This window comes from Malurus melanocephalus, unplaced genomic scaffold, assembly GCF_030028575.1.
Source record: "Malurus melanocephalus ecotype Western Australia unplaced genomic scaffold, MMel_1.1 scaffold_114, whole genome shotgun sequence".
Lineage (NCBI taxonomy): Eukaryota > Metazoa > Chordata > Aves > Passeriformes > Maluridae > Malurus > Malurus melanocephalus.
Genome location: NW_026623346.1, coordinates 426,287 through 447,408, shown reverse-complemented (window position 1 = coordinate 447,408; position 21,122 = coordinate 426,287). Strand labels below are relative to the sequence as shown.

Below are 21,122 nucleotides of genomic sequence, written 5' to 3'. Positions count from 1 at the left end.
TTTTTTTTTTTCTTTCCCTGCCATCAACTTGTGCTGGACTGGTCTTTGGGTCAAAATCTCTAGCAATATGCATGGCAATTATGTGATTCTTGCTGATCTAATTGCCCTTATTGGCCAGTTGACTGTTCTTGACAGAAACAAATACAAAAAAGTTAGACAGTATGAACAGGCAGATTGAAAAGAAAGAATAAAGAAAAAAAAGAAAGAAAGGGCAAAAAAGGTACTACAGAAGAAATCACTCTGTGTTTCCATATACTTCAGGCAAGGTTCTGTTCATCTGTTTTTACATTTCTGAGTTTATGGCTGACTAACTTTAATCTTTTGTCTGAAACMATCTGCAAAGTATCTTTATTTACAGTGGTATCAATGGCATATAAACTTACATGTCAGTGATTTTTTGGTGGTTTTTCTTTCCAATTCCATTAGCATAAATAGAACTTTTACTAGATACAGTTTGTTCATTTTTTTCTTCTTTTTTACAGATCATCAGCCATCACCATCAAATTGAAAAATTAACACTTGTGTAGATAGAGCAAATCATGGACCTTTGTATGACAATCTGAGAAGTCTGTAAAGTCTTTTAAAAATATTAGATAATACTTTTGAAGAAAAATAGTAAGTTAAGGAATAGTAATTTAGAATCTCACAATTATATTATCCCTACTTATTTCTTCTTTTCCCTCCCTCAGGCTACTGCTCTTCTAATTTCTTTCCAGGCAGTAATAGTAAAATTATTAGAGGATAAAGAATGAGGAAAGAACTGAACTTTTTTTCATTTAGAAATGTAATTAGTAATGAACACATTCAAATTTCAAATGCAGCTTCTGAAGGTCTCTAGCAGGTTTTAAGGAAAGTGCTAATTTCCTTGAGAATTCTTACACATCTTTTCTGAATTTAAGTTCTTTAAAGCTGTTCAGTGATGATGCTCAGAGACATGTACCCTGTGCCTCTTACAGCAGTTATAGTTACAGTTGTGACAGTGCCTGTCATCTTCAGATTAGACTTGCAATTTACTCTGATCTTCAAAAAGTAGGTTCTAATTGGATGTGTGATAACAGATTGATCAATGTGCAAAACTTGGTTCAGTTTTGTGTTTAATATTTGGTGTTGCATTCTGYTACTTGGAGATCTCTGCCGCTGGAAGTGCTGCTCTTCCCCCTATTTGTCTCTATTGAACCTTCCTGATTATTTTTGGTTGCTTGCCAGATGTTCACATTTTGAGAGTGTAATGAAAAACAAAAGAAATGAAATGCATTGCATGAAAAAGCAGAAGTTCCGCAGTTTAACTTTTCGCACGCATTTTCCGAGCATTATGCAGCATTTCTTCATTTATTGTGTTACTTAATTTACTGATGCTCTAGTATGACAGAGGTGATAGTACTCTTATTGCAATGATAAGTTTTAAACAGTTTTTATTATGTGATTAAATATTTTATATACCCTTTTCTGTAGAGTGTGTGTGTGTGTGTATACATGTGTACTATACAAATGCATATGCATACACTTATATATAAATATATAGATAGCCTGAAAAGAAATGTCATTAGGGTTTCCCAAGCTCTTTAAACGGTTTTGTATTTAACCTTTGAAGAAGCTAAATACTTAATAATTGGTGGCAGAGGGCTAGATCTTAATGTAAATTACTCTGCACAAAGAACAAATGGAGTAAGTGACATCTGAGCTGTAATGCAAACAAATCAGGTGGATAATATACATTTTAAAAAGTATATTTCTTTTAAGGTGAATGGCTGAGTCATGTGGAACTCTCTGGGTTCTCTCTAGAGTAAGAGAGTGCTGCTGCCCTTGGCTGCATTATTGGGTGGGGGGAAGAGAATATTCCAGACTACAAGAGTGGAGAAAGAATGYTGAGCCTATTTAGTCAAGAGGAGACTGAGCAAGAGGGGATCTCATCAAAACATATGAATATCTCCAAGGCAGGGGCCAAGAGGATGGGGCCAGACTCTTTCCAGTGGTGCCCAATGACAGAACAAGGAGTAATGGCCATAAACTGAAAGACAAGAACTTACGCCTTGAAATGAAGAAGAACTTCACACTGAGGGTGGCAGAGCACTGGAACAGCTGCCCAGGGAGGTTGTGGAGTCTCTTTGGAGACATTCCAAACSCACCTGAGAGTGTTCCTGTGTCACCTGCTCCAGGTGACCCTGCCTTGGCAGTGGGGTTGAGCTGGATGATTTCCAGAGTTCCTTTCTGACCCTAATGATTCTGTGATTCTGTGAGATTTACAGAGARAGGCTGGACACCTCTAATTCAGACAGAGATGGATGACAGGAGCAATTCTATAAGCAGACCTCAGTAGGAAACGTCCCAAGGATATAAAGGATAGCTCAGTTTCATGCAATTAGGAAGGGTGTTAAGATGGGCCATTTTTATAATTATTTTTTTAACATTACTTGGAGATAATATCAAACTGGTCCTCTCAGCCCAGGCTTTTTATCTTTAACAATAGTCAGCTAGTGGCATTTCTTTCAGAAGTGGGTTGTTTCCCTTCTGGGCTTCTCTGCCATGTTTTGCCAAATCACAGTTTGGGCCACCCTTACATCTGGGCTGTGGTGAGTGGCTGTGGATTGACGAGTCCATGTGAAGTTTTTAACGTCTCTGGTTACATTTCGTTTCTGTGAAAAACAGCAGCAATTACTGCAATAATTTATTTATGTAGTGTGTTGGAAATACCTCCTTAGGCTTGTTTTCAGCCTGCTGCCAGATGGTCTAATTACATGGCCCCCATTCTTGTGCTTGCAAGCAGCATGGCCCAACCATTCCACAACACTGGTGACTACAGAGCATTGTAATAATCCCTCTGTTTTCCTCAYGCTTGAGGGGTCTCAGTCTCACAGTCTGTGCAGCTCCTCATGGCACAAACTGCTCCATCCCTTTGATTTCTCTCATTAGCCTGCCCTCTTTTATTTCTTCAATCCTTTTCTATCTCTGCAGCTTGGACTGTRCGTGTTGCCCGGATCTGTGCAGTGAGGTTGTTTTGTCTGTATTGTTTCATGTTCCTTTTCTAATATTTAATTTAGGATCTTTGAGAATTGAGCTGATGCAAATGATTCCAAGACCTCTTTCCTGGTTGCTGTTGGTGTAATATAAGCCCAACTTTCTATACAAATAGTTGAAAATTTATTTTTGTTCTCAGCATTTACTCATTAGTTCAGAATTTCAGCAGTTTCTTATTCCTATTTAATCATTATATTAAGGCCTATTGATGCTTTTTCACAATCAACTCTATTTCTGAATATCCTCAGGAATTTTGTGCCATCAGTGCAAGTTTGACACTTCAGACTTCTATTGCTGTTCCAATTCATTTTGAGTGGGCTGATTAGGATAGATCCCAGCCTGAATCTTTGAGGAAGACTCTATGAGCAATTTTTTTTCTCTTTTGTGAAAATTTTACTCTCATTCTTTACCTTTTATGTTTTAATAAATTGTTAATCCTGAAGAGAGCCATTCCTTTCTTCTCACGTAAATGTGGTTTCTTCAGGACCATTAAGGGGAGACCATGTCAAAGCTGTTCATTGTGTTTTGTTTGTGTTTTTTTTTAAAGCCAAGCACACTGACTGACTGGTCCACTTTTATTGGTCTGTGCACTCTGTTTCAAAAGTCCAGTAGATTTGTTTAGCAAGATATGGCTGTAGGAAAACCCTATGGATTTWTGTCAATATAATATTTAAATGATGCAGCTATAATTTAATTTTGTAGGATCCTGTCCCTATCTCATCCCCTCAATTTCTGTCTATTTTGTCTGATGTATTCCTCACATTTTTCTGGATCCTTTTAAAAGCTAATGGTGTAGCTGCCATTTTCTAGTCCTGTTGTACAAGACACAGCTTGTGATTCGTTTTAGCACAGTGTACAGATTTTTATTCCTTTCAAGGTTACTAGAATAAAATCTTATCTTACATGCCTTGGGTCAAATGTGATTAAATGCCTGATTATTTATTTTGTCCAGTTATTGTTCTACTTTAATTTGTATGTGCTTGCAGGAGTATTTGATTATTACATGCATTTTGAATATCATAGGTTAACTGATACATTAAAAATACTAAAATAGAGAAAAAAWTCCAATTGCTTCATATCAGTTTAAATTAAGTAATGAGAAGCTGTAGAAGATATTTTTTATATGTTTAAATTCTAGAATGAAATTATAATTCCTGAAATGGAAAAATGTTTCATTTTAAGGCATAAAGTGCATAGCTTTCAGTTAAACCCCCCCATGCTGTATAAATGTTAGCCTTTTAAATAATGATTATGAAGTTTTGGGATTATTTTGAATTTGGTTTTTTTGGTTTTTTTAATGGAATGGCCAATTACAGTGGTCTGATAGATTTTGTCAAAGCTTTACTGCTTGTCTCACTGGGACGGTATTTTTCTAATTAGATATTGCTGGGAGTCTTGGCATCCTATTGTTTTCCTATGGTTTAAATTCTTGGTATTTTCCCCTTTTCTGCTTTAGAGAAAATAAATCAAAACATATGCAAGTTCTATGAGATTCTAGTCAAGAGCTGAATTGGTTGATAAGAACACAGAATTAGTCACAGATGAGTGTAGGCTTTTTTTTCTTTTTTTTATGTTCATCTTATTAGTAGCTAAAAAGCTGAAAGAGACTTCATAGCAGAGACATTAAACGCTGTTAGAAAAAGGCTGAGAAATGAAAAAATTAGTGTTGTTCCCCAAGGAAAAGTTCCTTCGCATGCGTTTATAAAATTTGATGGATTTATTGGGCATGCTGGGCTGCAACTTTATTGTAAGTAATACTTGTCCCAAATGGCAAATTATATTCTCACTGCCAATGTTGTTCTCTGTAGATGTTTATGTAACTTTCACTATTGTGATGATTTTGCTAGAAATGTCTTGCAGTTTAAAAGAACATCCCAATGCTTTCCTGCTTGTATAGAAAAAACTGGCAAGCTGTCCTTATTATCTTACAGTCACTGGAAGACACTTGACCCATCTTGACCTCCTTCTTTCATATTAGTTTCTCCATCTGAGTCATGCCACCAAAATGAAAGGAAAAAACAGATTGTGTTAAGTCTGGGTATTTGTAAGATTTTTTTTTTTTTTTTGGAGAGGAGTGGGAGGTTTGGGTAATGATTTTACTCATCAAAATCATGAGTAAATTGTGTTATAGAAACAAAGGTTTGATTTTGACTTTTTTTCTAATGGAAGGGAGGTTGGATTAGGACTTCACTCATCCAGATCATAGGAAAACTTACAGAAACAAAGCTATGGAAGAAGCCAGCATCTGTATTTTTCACAATTCTCTTTTATGCTAGGCTTATATCTGTTGGTATTGAGAAACCTTTACATTAAGAATGCTGTAGGTAATTAACTTGAGCTCTACAAATAGGGTAGCAAAGTAGCTTAGAGAGTAAATCAAAACAACGGAATGGAAATTGGCTTTTGGATAAAATTTTCCATTACCTTTGTGTAGAATAGGTTGTACTGTTACGTCTTCAAATATGTGAGAGTCTCATGAGAGCTGAAACAGCAGAATGGAACATAAATAAAGTGCCAATGAAGAAAACAACCTCTAGTTTAGGGGATGTTGATTGTGGGACAGAGGAGATTTTTCTTTCCTGGAAGTGCACGTCTAGTTACCATATTAGCAGAATGTGAAATTCAGTTTACACCTACATAAAGGGTATCACATTAAGAAGAATGTACTRCTAAACCTTACTAAGCCCACAGTATTTCACAATGACTTCTGGAGTTTTAGGCTGGTTGGGATTCTTTTCCCCTCTCTTAACTGAAATCTGACCCTGTTCATCCCTCAGCCTTTTCACAGAGAACTCTTTCACCAGCTGAGTAAATGGCAACCACTACTAGAAGGGTCTGACTGCATATTTTCTTCCTAGAAAGATGAATTGATCACAAAGCAAGGTGCAGTGATATTTGGGACCYTCCCATACTGCTGGTGGTAATTCCTTTGTTCACTTTGCACATGCAAGATAAACATATATCTGTGCCAGACTTGCATTTTGGGCACAAAGTGGATCTTCACAAGTAATTTTATTTCAATTAGTCATCACTAATGCTAAAACAAGTGGGAAGGCATCGTTGTTGTTTATTTTTCATTTAGAACAGCATCACAATGTTGCCATGTCGGGGAAAAAAAAATCTGCTTTCTTTCAAATCTGCTGTCATTTGATTCTTTTCTCAGCTGCTTATGAAGCTGCCAACCAAAGTAGTACTTACCATGAATACATTAGAGAAAAGTAAATTGGCACTTTCTGTAGAATGCAGCAATTTGCATTCCCCTGTCTTTCTGAGAGCAATCTGTATTACATTCTTCAGAGTTCCAATATTTTTCTCCCCCTCAGAGATTTCATCTTGTATTTCCTGGCACTTCAACCAGAAACTTGTCCATTAAGATAATTTTTCTTAATACTGATTTAACTTTCACTAACGTATTTTCTCTTGTAATCAGCCCCATAATTATATTCTCATCTGTTTTTAAATTATTGCTTTTAAGTCTTTAGCCTGAGCAACTGAGAATGGAGTCAGTTCAGTCCCAGTGTACAACTTCCAACCAAAGCACTGCAGCAATATTTGCTTTCCTTTATGACATAATATCTTCTTTGGCGTCTTGACCAGCTTCTTTCAGCTTGCTTCTCTAACTCCAGTCCCTGTAATATTTCTTTTTGGGTCACCATCAAGTCGTTGAAAGAAAACAACACTCATTTGTGTAAAGCCTGTACCCTGTAAATAAAAAAAAAAAACCTTATGGCAACAATTAACGCAATCAAATGAAAAAGTGCCGGTGTTTAAAGATTTAGAGGGTTTGTTATGCTGAAGGTGCTGTGTCTCTGAAGTAGCCTGAGGGATTTGAAAGTGCAGCCTCATAGTCTGAAAAAAAATTTGTCTTGTGCCTGAAGTCAGCTGCAGAACAACTCAAAGCTTTTGCAAAAACAAATTGTTCAGTGGGTGAACTGCATGAAAGTGCTGCTGGCTGTTTGCTTCCTCACTGTACAATTCAGTGGTGACAGATCCAGAATGAAAAGGAACTTCCCAAAATCTGCGTTTAGCTTGTGAAATGCCTTTGTGTATGATGCTGGATCTGTCAGAATTTTACATTAGGTCTGAGAAAGATGATTAGAGAAATGCAAAGGTGAAAAATCTATTGAGTTTCTTAGCATACATGTAATATAGGTTTTAACGTATGGCTTCTTGGGCTGTGTAGGTGTTTACATAAGAATGTCTTTATCCTGGGGTGGGCTGCTGTTGCTGATGGCAAGTTAGTGGGCTAGATGATCACTTGGTCTCATTCATTCCAATGAGAACCATTAGCTAGTCATTCTCAGGTTCATGGTAATTTTTGACAGAGAAAGATGTACAGTTTGATTTAATGCTTGTTTTAGAGAGGAAGTGGGAGAGAGTACTTTTATACATATATATGAGATTTTAAGTAGAAAATTTGTGAGAAAACTCGTGAAAAATGCAGTATCCCCCCTTTTATTTTAYACTGGGTACTTTTATACATATATATGAGATTTTAAGTAGAAAATYTGTGAGAAAACTSSTGAAAAATGCAATATCCCCCCTTTTTCAGCCCAATGCTGAAAAAAAMCCCTTGTGTTCATATGAAATAGTTACTCTTTGCTGAAAAGAAAATCTCCAAGATACATACCTATATTTGCAGTGTAAAAGGTGCAAAAACACCAATTGATTGAAAAATGCCAGTCATTAAAGGGAGAAATTGCTTCATCTCTAAGTGTTTTTAGGTACTGCATTAAGAATACATCAGCATTGTTAATATTCAAAATATTTTAGCACAAGATTTTTGCACATCCTTCTGTTGAAGGAAGATAAAATGTAAAGYTCTTCCCTCTGTCTGTTCCAACGTGATGCATTAAGAGTGTGTCAACACAGCAGTAAAGGCTTTTACTGTGTATCATTCTAAAATAATTCCAATAGGTAAATGCAGAAAGGGTGTTCGGGGAGCAATTTCTAGATTTTGCTTTTTTGCAAAATAAACACAGCTTTAAAAAAAAAAAAAAAAAAAAAAAAAAAAAAAAAAAAAAAAAAAATACAAAAAAAAAAAAAAAAAGCTTTGGGTTTTGGATGACAGTAAAAGTGGTGCAGAATGCCAGAACAGCAAAGCAACTTCACCGGAGCAGAGCAGTAATCCACCTAGCACTGTTGCTTCCCTTTGATGGTGATTAGAACCACATGCTCCAAATGAAAATGCTTATAATGAGCAATTAAAGGATCTGCACATAGCAGGCTTTTTTTTACTTTTTTTTTTTTTCTCCCTCTGCCCTCCCTCCCCCAGTTGCCATAAATTACTGGTTGGCCTTTACTCTGACGTGCAAGTCTGACAAAACCTAGAAGGAACAGGAAATGACCTAAGTGTGGTTTTTTACACAGTTTTTTTTCATTACCTACATAATAAGAAAAAAAACCTCTACTTTCCCTTGATACACAAAACACCTTTTAGAACCTTTTTGAATCATTTAAAGATCTTTAAAAAATATATACGAAAAAGAAGATCAAATAAAAAAAAAAACAGGCAGTAATAACTGAGAACTTTCTACTGCAGACAAAGTAGAAGCTGTCCTGCTGATACTCCTGGGTACAAAAGCAGAAGTGACATGTCTTTTTTAAAAACAACCAAATGAAACAAGCATATAAAAAAAGAAACAAAACTCCAGCCAAACAACAAAAAATTTTCTGCTTGCAGGGAGTAATATTAGCTGTACGAATAAGCTTGCTGAAGGCTTCTTTGAAACTTTAGCATACAGTGGAGCATTTTTACTCTGTTTTTGTATCTGTGCTGAGGGCAAAGTTACTGAAAATAGTAGCTAAGCTTGTGAAAACTCTAAAGTGACTTATTAAAGTTTACTTAGGTGCAGCTCTTGTCAAAGATTTGTGTTTGCAGGGAAGATAGGATACTGTGGAGWCTGGTGAAAATATTATGGTGGTGAGACACCTGCATGATCCCGTGTTGTTCTTATGTGCCCAGCGAAATATACTGCAGGTACTATTTACTGTGTAGCTGTTAATTAAGCAATTAAGCAGAAGCAAATCTCTTTTGATTGAAGGAAGATTTTAGGGCTCTTAAAAAAAGCAAAAGTAATGTCTTTCATAAAAGAGTGCAGAAGAGTCAACAACTTAGTCGTTGGATAGGGGATATGACTGTTTCCGTCAGGATGTGTATCCAAACCTCAGAACCATGAAAGCACACACAGCTTCTGTTCAAAGATTGTGGCTATCTGCAGACTTCACAACCCATTGGCCATTTTACAGCCTTGGATAAATAAATTGTGTATAGAGTCAGGAAGCGATAAGTATTAGGATTCCAAAAATACCCTCAGTTTTTTTTTCCTCTTCCATTTATTTTCATGGGAAGGTTTAGGGAGTGGAGAARTACCATCACGATTCTAAATGGCCAGAGTATCATACTGAGGGCTGTATTTGTCTTGATCACAACAATCCACTCATGTGGCTGCTGTTTTAGTCTGCAAGATTTCCCAACAGAACATTTTCTTTGTTACCCAAATAATGCTGCCTCTACTTTGAGAGTCATTCTTTGGTTGCATCACCTTCAGTTCATACTAAATGCTACTTAACTACTTAATAACTTACTGTTTTTTTCAGCATCTAACTTTTTTAGAGAGTGGGAAAAAACACCTCTAATAGTAAATAAGACCCCCAAGACTTCTAAGTTGTGTACTGCTCTGAGTTTTTTGGGTTTTTGTTTTTTTTTGGTGTTATTAAATTAGATGGATAAAAAATGCTAATTGATTGTAAGCTGTTACCAAAGACTAATCTAGGAGTAAAAGCAATGGATCTAGCATCAGTCTTGTTTGAATGGCTGTCATGAAAAAATGGATGTGTAATGCAACCTTTTTCGTATTTTATGATAAATTTATTTCTCATCTAGTTGTAGAATTTGAGTTTTAAATGCGGTGATTTTTCGTGGAGTTGATTTCTGAATCAAGTTGCTATGGTGTTGGTTTCATTGTTTAGTTAATTCTATGCTTGGTTGTCATGGAAATACTTATTTACGGAGCTAATGCCTAATGGTGTCAAACAGATGCTACTGGCAACTAGGAATCCTTTTTATTTGATCAATGAAAGACTCAGTCAGAAGTAGAAACTCAATTTTGTGCTCATTTTTCTCCATGAAAATTTTGGGGCAGGGAATGTAATGGATATTCTCAAATAGGACAAGCTTTCTTTTCTTTACAAACATTAAAGCACACGTTGAATCTCCTCCTGAGAAGTATCAGYGAAACTAAATCCGAGTTTAGGTTTAAGGAGTCATACAGCAATGCTACAAATCCTAACATTTTGTGGCCTTAGACAGTGCACATTTCACATTTCAGCAGCTCGGGGCATGGATATTTGACTTTAAAAATTGATTTTTAGATTTCTAAGCTCTGAAACTTTTTTTTTGGTTTGTTTTTTTGTTTTGTTTTTTTTTGGGGTTTTTTTTTTGTAGCTGTGTATTTTGAATCTCTGCATAAGCATTAGTGTTGTTTTCAGTACAACTTTGCACAAACACAAATAATTCTGGATCAACTAAGCTGATATGTTTTTGTATTTTGTGAGTTAAATTATTAAGAAAACATCATAGCACAATTATCTAGTTGAATATATTTTGAATATAACATTAGTTTCTTTTTTCAAAAAGGTTTAAAAATGCTTAGTGTACTTTTATAGTAATTTCAGTGGTTTATAGCTTGACAAAAGTAAAATCCATAACCTTTTACCATGCTTAAGAATTTGAAAGTTGCAAAAACTCCTTAAACATGTCTTTAGCCAAATGGAATTGTGGTATTTGCATAAAGAAGATCAAAAAGCACTCCACCCTCCGTGGCATCAGCTCTTCTGAAAGACTCATCCATCASAGGCACTGGGAGTGCTGAGTGCGCCGTGATAGGAAAGATAACCTTTTCTATGGAAAAGGAATTAAAAACAAAGCAAAACTGCCTGAAGCCCTGCTGCTTTGCCTTGACTGTCTTCTCCCATTTCTCATCTGTTTTTAGTTTACTTAGGCTATAAACTTCTCAGAGAGCACTTACTGCCTTTTACTTTGTGAAAAATATCGTTGCCTTGCTCCTGCTGCTGCTGGAACTGTGAGCTGTATTAGGGAAGGCCTCTGTTACCTTGTGTATTTTTTAACGTGCATCTGATGTTGGTGACAATGTGTGCTTTGCAGAATTGCCATCCTTAAGTTTTGGTGATGCTTAGGTTGATGYTCTTGTGTTCAAACAGCATGGCAATTTCTCTGGAGCATATGGAAATACTGATTTTATTGCTTGAGAAATCATAAGCCAAGGGCAATATCTGATGCCTACTGCCAATTTTTCTGCTTATATCCACTAAATGACACGAGTTTAAAATCTCCTCAGATTTGACTGAACACCCTTAGAGCTGAGGGAAGGTTCACTCTGCAGAACAACAACTTTGGGGAGAACTTGCTGAGCTTTAACAACTTTAAAAAGACTTATTTTCAGTGACTCAAATTCCTTCTCTTGATACTTWGCCTGTCTTGAGTGACGAGTTTCGGTTTGACCTACACTGGCTGATGGTGACCAAAATGGGAAAGGTCCCTTGTACTTAAAGGGGTTTTGTAAGCTGGCTTGTCTTCTTTTAACCATACTGAAATTTATTTTAGAGGTTGAATAGATTCAATTATTATAGTTAAAAGTAACCCAGACCCTGAATGCTAAAGAACAAGGCATAGTTATGTATGTGGGGTTTTGTTTTTGTTTTTGTTTTTCTCCTCTATTTTCTCCTCTAGACAGCAGAGGTCTGTCCCCTGATCAGTTTGACAGGCAATTATTTAAAACCAAGAAACCAGCTCATGACTTTCTGGATAAACTCTGGGCTCAGAGTCAGGCTGATAYGAGAACTTCTCCTCTAAGCTGACTGGTAATTTTCTATACATATTTCTGGTAGGAATGGCTATAGATTTCTCACGTTTCAGAAGTTTCTGTGCAATATCAGAGCCCACTGAAGTCTGATTTTCAGAGRAGCTCCAAAACATGCCATTGGTGTGATGTTATCACTGACAATGGATGCTCAAAGCCGAAGGGGTGAGTTACTAAGCAGAGGTCTGAGTTGCAGCTTGGAACTTTTATGACTCAAGTCCATCCTAGATAAGGTGTTTCTGGATGGAGGAGGTGAGGAAGAACGTTATGTGCAAYGGATTACAAAATCTTAGTATTACAGAGTACAGATCTTTCTGCAACAAGTCTCAGGGTTGCAAAATCAGAAATTGCTGAGGCTCTGCCTARGACCTATTTTAGGTTCTCGGTCTGTTCACAGTAAGTCAAAATAAACGGTGTCTTTTCACTCCTATTGTAAGATTAATGCAGCTCTGGAAATACTTTGTAAATTTTGTTGATGCATAGTAATGAAATAAAATGTCGACTGCTAAACCCTCAACAAAAAATCATGCCAGAAATGCTGCTTGTTTAGTTTTTCAGATTTAAATTGCAAGGCATGATGTTAGGCTTATTAAACTAAGTCTGGGAGGTAGTGAGAGAAAAAGTAAATTTTTTTYAGTGCTAAGGAGAAAATTCTTCTTTAAACAGAGAAACAGAATTTATCAGCTGTTAATCTTTAAAATTGTCACCCTCCTTGTCTCCCWAACCATGTCAGTCCTGCAGGAGGTGTGTTAAGGGATATCTTGCTGCTTTCTGATCCTTTCTCCCGAAATTGTTTTCGTGGGGGAGGCTTTCTGGATTTTGAGTGCCATCTTGTGGTGCATTCTAAGCACCTAAGGAAAGGTTTACCCCCCTTTCACTACGAACCTGCCAGGATTTGCTTGCTGTAGGGATGTACCAAGTCGGATTTACCATGGAAAAGTGCTCATTGTTTAGAGATCAAAGGTTTTTTTTTTTTTTTTTTTTCCAGTTGTGCCTAAAATTCTCATATGTTCATTTTAATTACTTTGATGTGTGTCATGTGGGATAAGCCCTGAAAATATGACAGACTGGTAGGCTGGGGACTGTGTTGATACACTACCCTGTCTTCTCTCAGGAGATATGGCTTCTGATTAATGGTGATATATAACGGATTAAAGAAAAATCTGATAGCAAAATAYATGTAACCTCAAGTCCTATTTATTTCAAAACTGGTTTAGTTTCTTTGCTGTAAAATTGGTATCAGTGCAGAAGCTTAAATCTTCTGGTTTAAATAACAATAGAAAACTTTCAGTGATGAATCCAAGCTGTAAAATTTTTCATTTAAATTAAAAAAAAATCATTTAATAAAAATGCTGCCCTGCCATTTTAAATATCAAACCATTATTTGCATTGGAAGTATGTTGGGAGAGTTTTTTTGCCTTGTATATACTGGGTGAGCACGGTCACAGGAGCTTATTTATTTACCATAGCAGGACAAAAGCCAAAAGGAAGGTTTTGAACCTTTTTAGTCACAAAGATTGACCCCCAAAATCTTAGCTTCTGTGAACATGTGTGTGTGTGTACATGTGGCTTAAAGATGAATAAAATATCAGGTTTAGTTTAGAAATTTTCTGGAGTTAACAAGATGTTTGTTGGTTTGGGGTTTTGTTTGTTTGTTTGTTTGTTTTTATTATTATTGAGAGCTCATTTGCAACAAAKAAATAAAATTTGCTAACATACCACTTATTTGAAAGAAAAAGAAAATGCTCCAAGAGGGAAACCTAAYGGAGGTTGCAAGATTGCGAGTGAGCTGACGCAACTCTGTGGCCCATTAGTATCAAAGGTTAGGAATACAACCAACAAAACCCATGTGGACAGCTGATCTTTGCTGCTGATTGAGTCAAAAGTTAAAGAAGCAGATTAATGCAGTCTCTGTGTGTRAGGACAGAATGAAAGAAAAAGATTTACTGGTGTTCGATACAGTAAATAAACTTCAATCTAGAAAGAGAAACCTCGCAATGAAGAAAATTTAAAAAAAACAAAACACTCAAACAAGCAAATTAAAAAAAAAAACAAACAACAAACCCAGCTAGACAAGGTGTTGCTAAAACCAAAATCATCGTGGCAAAATGGATATGGTCAGAGAATATCAGTGATTCTCTTATTGCTTGTCAGTGACAAGAAAAAGAAAAGTCAAAGAAAAAAAAAAGACATAGTAGATAAATCGCTTAAAAAACCTCCAGACTCTCAAATGCTAAAATTCTCAGTTCTAGGTTTCAATCTGCTTGCTTTACCCAGTACTACACCCAGTGTGATTTTCCGAGAGAACACAGCGTGCGCTTGTTCAAGCATGTGCTTCATGGTAGAYCTCTTCAGTTTTCCCAGCGAGTGGATGTCATAGCTGCTAACTTTAAACAGGCTTTAGTGGTGTCCCTGTGAAGATAAATAAAGAGAAAAAGAGCCTTTAAGTGCCTCCCTTGCCTGGGCTCTGCTGACASGTCCCCACCTGGGTTTCTTTATCGACACTTTCTGCTCCTTCTGGATGAGAGCCAGACTGGAACATTGTGTTTTCCCCATGGAAGAGCTGTTAGTCCCAGAGGAACAAATACACACCTAGCCCTCACCTATAAAAAAAAAAACCAGAAAAGCTTCCAGGATTGCAAAATATGAACTATGAAGTGGGGTATTGGCACTTTATTTGCGCTCTGTAGCCATGTGAAAGAGTGAAAAGCTATGTTTAATTTGTGAATACACTTTTTGCGAATGAATTAATTTATCAGAGAATAATTAGAATCTGTCAAGAAGTCATGAAGATGGAAAGCTTTTGAAATAGAACAGACATCTGAATTTCATTTCTTCTATGCTGTTTTCATTTTTTGTCAGTATAGAAGACAAATTAAGTGAGTGCTGTTGACGTACTTGAAGCTGATAATATCTTCAGATTGTGTTGCTGACGTTCTTTTGTGGGTTTGGTGGGTTTAGTGAGGTTATTCAGAACGTGGAGCTTTGTARCCATGTTCAAGCAGAGCCTAACAAAACCTCTTACAAGAAAATATTTTTAAAAATACCAATTTTTAACCCGAGGTACTGGGGAGATTTTTGCCTTCTTTAACTTATTTAATGTAGTGTTTTCTGCACCGTATTTACAAAAATTGCTACTGTTTGAATAATTCTGCAAAGAAAAAAAWGATTTTGGAGGTTTTAGGCTATATTTGCTTTTGTAGGTTGTGGTGAGCAGGAGCAGGAAAACACCGTCACTGCCAAGTTTARTGTGCATGTTAAATGATTTATTATCAATCCAAAACTTTTGAAGTAAGGCCATATTATTCTGTCATCACGATATCTCTGTTGCATGCAATTTCTTCAGGCTCTTTGGGGCTCTTGCTGGGCAGCATTAACTGAGAATATGGCTCAAATTACATATGCAAAAATGAAGGSAGAAACATTTATTGATACATCCCATAATCAAGATTTGAGCTATTGCTGTTTTTCAGCATGAGCATATCACCTATTAATGTTTCTTTTTTCTTGTTCTTTTTTTTTAATCTTTACAGATGATACTTTGGGATTGGGATTTGAAGCAATGGTACAAGCCCTATTACCAGGTCAGTATATTATGAATTTAATTGGGTTTTTTTTGTGAAATGTGATTGAGTACAGAGTTCACTGTAAAAGATAAAATTTCAGTTCTTCTGTTTTATTTGCCTAGTTTTCCCCTTTGTCTCTTATATTTTAGTAAGCTATTGTTGTTCCTTTTTGGAGGATTATGCCAAATTAAAACTAATCACTTCTTTTTGTTCAAATTTTTTTTTWATAACTTCTTTCAGTAGAATCAGGGTTAATAAAGATTATGAGGCTGTGAAAATTGTACCTCTGTAAGGGGCTCTAACAGTCTGGCTGCCAAAATTTGTTGATGTTGTTGGAAGAGATGGAATATTCAGTTTAATGCTGAGACAGAGTAATGAAAATAGAGATAGAGAAATTGGTAACAGATTTTAAATAGAGAAAAATAAACTGAAAGCTAATGTTGAATTCTGAGTTACGTTTTATTGTGTGATTAAACACCTGCAGAAAYTGCTGTCTGAATGTCTTTATATGTATTTTTTCTTTGAAAGAAAAATACATTACATTGTTTGTTTTTTTTTTTAAATCTATTACTTAAATTTGCTTAAGATACTGATTTAAAACATAGAATACCRTGAAGTGTTTTGACATGTTAATAGTTTGCAATGTTTCCATCTATTCCAGAGTGCTGGCAGTGGAAGCGGTGTTGACCTGTCCGTACTGAACGAGGCTCGGAACATGCTCACGGAGCTCCTGGGTGACCCATCTCTTCCTCCTCACGTGGTTTCTTCCCTCCGAAGCATTAACAGTCTCATTGGTGCTTTCTCAGGAGCCTGCAGGCCAAAGGCCAGCCCTTTCACACCATTTTCTGGCTTCTTCCCCTGCCCTGAAATAGAGGACGCTGCTGAAAAAGACCGAAAGCTGCTCAAGGTCAAATGGCTTTCATTTTCATTCATGTGTTTGTAGCAATTGAAAAAAATAAATAGAGGAAGGAAAATTCAYCTGGAAAGGATGCTCCTGTATGCATAGGAGGTTCATTACTGGATACCTAWGGACAATATTTAAGATCAAAAGAGAGCAGCTGTGAAAACACATTGAATGAAAGGTAGACAGGTACCAAAATGCAAATTCAAGTGGTTGATGGATAGACAGGTAAATGGATAGAYAGGAAAAATGGATAAACAAGTAAATGGATAGACAGGGTGTGGTGTGCACCCTGACCACATCACTCCTCAAAATAACAGCAAATATAACCTGAAGATGTTATAGTCCCATGATATGGAGCAAACAGGGCTGTTCTTGGTTCTTCCACACTCTTTATCTGATCATTACCATCAGTGTGGCTTTTCATTGACCTTTTTTCCCACCAAGAAATTTACTCTCATGGACACCAAACCAGCCATCAGACAGAAGCAAATCAGTGATGGTATAGGAAAAACGTCCCTTCTTTCTCTCCAACAAATCAATTTGTGAGACCAGTGTATAATCTACTGTCACTTCTCCGTTACCCAGGGTTAGTTAATGAAAGCAAGAGTGTAGTTACTATATGATATGCTAAGGAATGTGGTGGAAAAAGATTACAATATAGAAACTGAGCTGAAGAGCACTGGAGCTGATAATTTCAGCCCAGTATTGACAGCTTTAGGCTGTTTATTATGGAGGCTGCTGTGGAATATGCCCTGTAGTTGTTTTCCTTTCCAGGAAGTGGGCAGCTTGGCCCAAACTGATCAACTTGTATTTTGGAACCAGATTCAGCCTGTGAAATGCTTGTTGGGAACCATATTTTTTKGGGGAAAACTCAGTGTCTATGAGGTTACTATGTGGAATATCCTGCAGAATCATTGCAATATGAAATTCCTTGGAGTGTCACACGGATACCTGCAGAAATCAGCTGGGCAGGGATGACAGTCATTCAGCATAGTTTTCTTTGTGGATTCCTTTAAAAGCTGCTAAGGACTGGTATATTTGCTGAATTTTCAAATTTCTTKATACCTAGTCAAAACAGTGTGAAATGAAAAACAATCATTGCTGCAGACTAATTATAAGGGGCATGTGGAATTGAAGGATTATGATTTTTCACAGTTATTCTCTCTCCTTCCTAAAAGTAACTTTTTCCTCAAGTTCTGGGGGATTTGTGTATAGAAATTGGCCTAGTGCTTGCCACTATCATTCAATGATTGTTTGGCTTTGGTATATGTTTAAGAGTAAGGCAAAATATTTTCCCTATGTAACAGAAAGATTTCTATTTCTTTCAAAAAGCAGGTACGTGAGCACAAACTCCAAAGACAATATAAAAATATTTCTTCAAAATGGGCTATCTTGAAAGGTTCCCATTTTCTCTTTCCCTGACTTGGAATATAAAAGGTCTTCTCCATGTTTTTTTTCCTGCAGATTATGTACATCTCAATTTCTCTTCCCTGACTGGCATCCAAAGTGTGTTCAGTTGTAATTTTCAAGGTGATTAGAGGGGCACCAAATTGATTAGAGGGATGGAGTACCTCTCCTCCAAGGAAAGGCTGAGAGAATTGGGTTTGTTCATCCTGGAGAAGAGAAGACTTTGGGGTGACTTAATTGTGACCTTCCAGACCTACAGGAGCCTACAGGAAAGATAGAGAGGACCATTTTACACAAGCAGCTTGTGACAGGACAAGGGGAATGGCTTCAAACTGAGAGAGGGAAGAGTWAGATCAGATATTAGGCCAGGTTGGATGGGATCTGTAAGGTCCCTCCCAACACAGGCTGTTCTACTGGTGAACTGCCTGTTCTCCTTGATAGGAAAAGAATTAAAAACAAGGAAAAGAATGCAACTGAAACTGGGCTTCAGACCTTGGGCCAGTCATAACTGGTTATCTAACACTAACCCTTCCCCTTGAGTTTCTTGGAAGTGTGAACTGCTCAGTATTAAAAAAAAAAATAGAAAAGGAAATCTTAGACAAAAAAACATTGCAAGGCTGCTCTGCAATAGAAACACTTTCTAGTTCCAATAAGATGGTCCCCAGAACCATCTCCAGATTTCCTAGTGTATGACAGTAGAATGCTTGCCAGACTGGTGGATTTCTGCTGTTTTTAACAGTCATGATTTTAACCATTTCCACCGTTTAGGCAAGTAAAAGTTGTCCAGGCAAACCCTTGAGTCTCCACTCTCTGGTCTCTGGCCTTGTTCCCTTGGAGTAAGGCACCATCCCTGTGGTAAGACTCCATATCATCTGTTTCACCATAAAAATCAGCAATAAATAGTCCTTACAAACCATAAATAAAACTTTAACATCTGTTTTTCCTTCCATGGATTTTAAACACGGCCAAATTACTCCACAGGGATTAAGCAGCAGGAGCAGCCTGCCAACCCCACAGCTGAGACGATCTTCAGGAGTTTCTGGCTTGTCACCTCTAGAATCAACATCATCTAGGTGGGAGCGGAGTAACATTAGCAAGAGATCCCATCAGGAATATAACACACCAAGGTAAGCACCCAACAGCTTTTTAAGGGCAATGATAATGCTGGAACTTGGAAGCAGAAGTATTTAATGCAAAGTCTCGTGAATTAAATCTCCAAATTATGCCAGCATGAACTGGAAAAGTTAATTTTGTACTATTCTTTGTAACTCTGGTTGATCTAAGTAGAAATCAGGTAATTCTGAGGTTAAATAGTGTGCTCGGTCATAATAAGTAGGCCTTGGTATATGTTTGAGTAGGAAATGCAAAAAGTTCAACATATATAATTGCAAACTAAATAGTTTAGTCTCTGAACTTGTACTGACTTCCTCCTTTCTACATAAAACACATATCATGTGCCAGCTTCTGTATACTCATATATAATTAAAAAGGTGAAACAATTTTCTCATGTTTGGTAGCCACTGCTGTGTGCATTACAATGTTTGTTATTCCTCCAGCCATCGAGCATGGTGTAAAATAGATTAGTGATCTGTTCTCTACTTGTTAGTCAGTATGCTGCAAATCCTTTAAAAAGGATTTTAAAACAAGCTTCCAATTAGGATTAAAATGAATGTTTTTTTTTTCTCTTTGTGTAATGTTTTATATGATTGGAATTTCACAYATTTATTTATTAATTCTTTCATTTAATAATTTATTTTATTTAGTTATACATTCACTGTATCAATGAGTAGCCTTTGTTTCTGAAATCTATAAAAATATGTATGGTTTTGATTCTCTTGTTTTGTTTGGTTTAGCTTTTTTGGTTTTGTTTTGTTTGCTTTGTTTTGTTTGTTTTGTTTTTTTTTTTTAAATAGTTCTACATAGATCATCAGGAAAATATAACAGATGCATTTTTTAAATAGAAAATGTGAGTTATGCTGGTGACTGATAATTATTAGTAGTGGATAAAAATTCATATACACATATACATATGCATCCAAGAATTTACTTACCAGTATTGTATTCAATTTTAAAGTGAACCACATAAATAACTTGACCCTTTCAGTGTTTTTTCCACCTTGAATTAGAGATGATTTTTAAATGTTTACATTTTAAAACTTAATTGTGCATAAAATATGCATTTTTAATYGCATATTAGATTTTTGTTTACTGATAGAAATATAATTGGAATGATGGCATGCAATCTCCCTGCAACAGCAGATGGCAGAATTGAGCAATTGAATTTAACGATTTGGCTATGGACACACGGTCTGACTTGGTGTCAAAAACAGMTTTAGTTTTAAGTTTATAATAAATAAAATAATTAATTGAATATGCAAAATTTATTTGAAAATCGCTGYAGCTCTGTGAGGTTTTTATTGTGTTTCCAAAGTAATCAATCYTCAGATCTGTTAGGAAATAGCCTGCTTCAAATGTTCAAGAAAAGCAGCATATTAGAGAGTAAAACCTCTCACACATGGTTTGAGTGTATTTATTGTTTCATATTAGGACTGTATAAAGTTTTTTGTTGCTTTCAGTCATTTCCCAGGAGTTTTTATTTCACACAGTTGGCATAGATTGTCTAGCTTGTCTTGACTTTGAATGCTTTCTAAAACTTTCTTGAATGGTGATGGACCTGTCACAGGGCAGTATAGCTATTTAAAAAACATTTTATTTAATAAAAATGGGAGGCAAACTAGGAAAGAACGGGGAAAAAAAATTCTTACTGTTTTCTTTTCAGCCAAGGATCTCACTCCAATGGGTCTTTTGGTGCAAACCTGCTGACCATACCAAAGCAAAGGTCATCCTCGGTGACATTGGCTCATCACATGGGTCCCAGGCGAGCAGGTGAGCTCGAGCCATTTGTGCAGTGACAAGGGGTGCATCAAGGCTTTGTGCATGCAGACAGAGCTCTAAAATAACAGCAGCACGTTTTGGTTGTTTAAATTCAGTCTTTGCAAAGAGCAGCAGCTTTATCATCATCTGAACCGCGTGTAATGTTTGTTTTGGAAGGTGCTTCTCCCGGCCTGAGTCCCGTGGGTTCACCGAGCCATGGATCAGTGTCCAGCGGGGCTTTCAGCAACTGGTCACCTGTAGAGTTCCCTGACACTGCTGATTTCCTCACAAAACCAAGCATTAATATACACAAGCCTCCAGGACACCCACCTAGCTCTCCAGATTTTCAGCAGCCAGTTAAAACACCTGGAGGTTACATGTGTAGCAGGTACTGTAAACTCTTTTATAATTCCAGTCACTTCCTATGTGTGGAAAAGAACGCAATTTTTTTTTTTTTAAGTGAGACCTGTGCAG

The 21,122-nt window shown here is 36.6% G+C and overlaps 1 protein-coding gene across 1 annotated transcript in view; it reads left to right on the top strand.

The window, feature by feature from the left end:
- Positions 1-21,122, top strand: part of PDE3B (phosphodiesterase 3B) — an 81,049-nt gene that overhangs the window by 48,280 nt on the left and 11,647 nt on the right. The window contains exons 2-6 of the mRNA XM_057369685.1: positions 15,431-15,481; positions 16,125-16,370; positions 18,756-18,901; positions 20,554-20,660; positions 20,826-21,036. Of these exons, the coding sequence (XP_057225668.1) occupies positions 15,431-15,481; positions 16,125-16,370; positions 18,756-18,901; positions 20,554-20,660; positions 20,826-21,036 (761 nt within the window). The remainder of the gene's footprint in view (positions 1-15,430; positions 15,482-16,124; positions 16,371-18,755; positions 18,902-20,553; positions 20,661-20,825; positions 21,037-21,122) is intronic.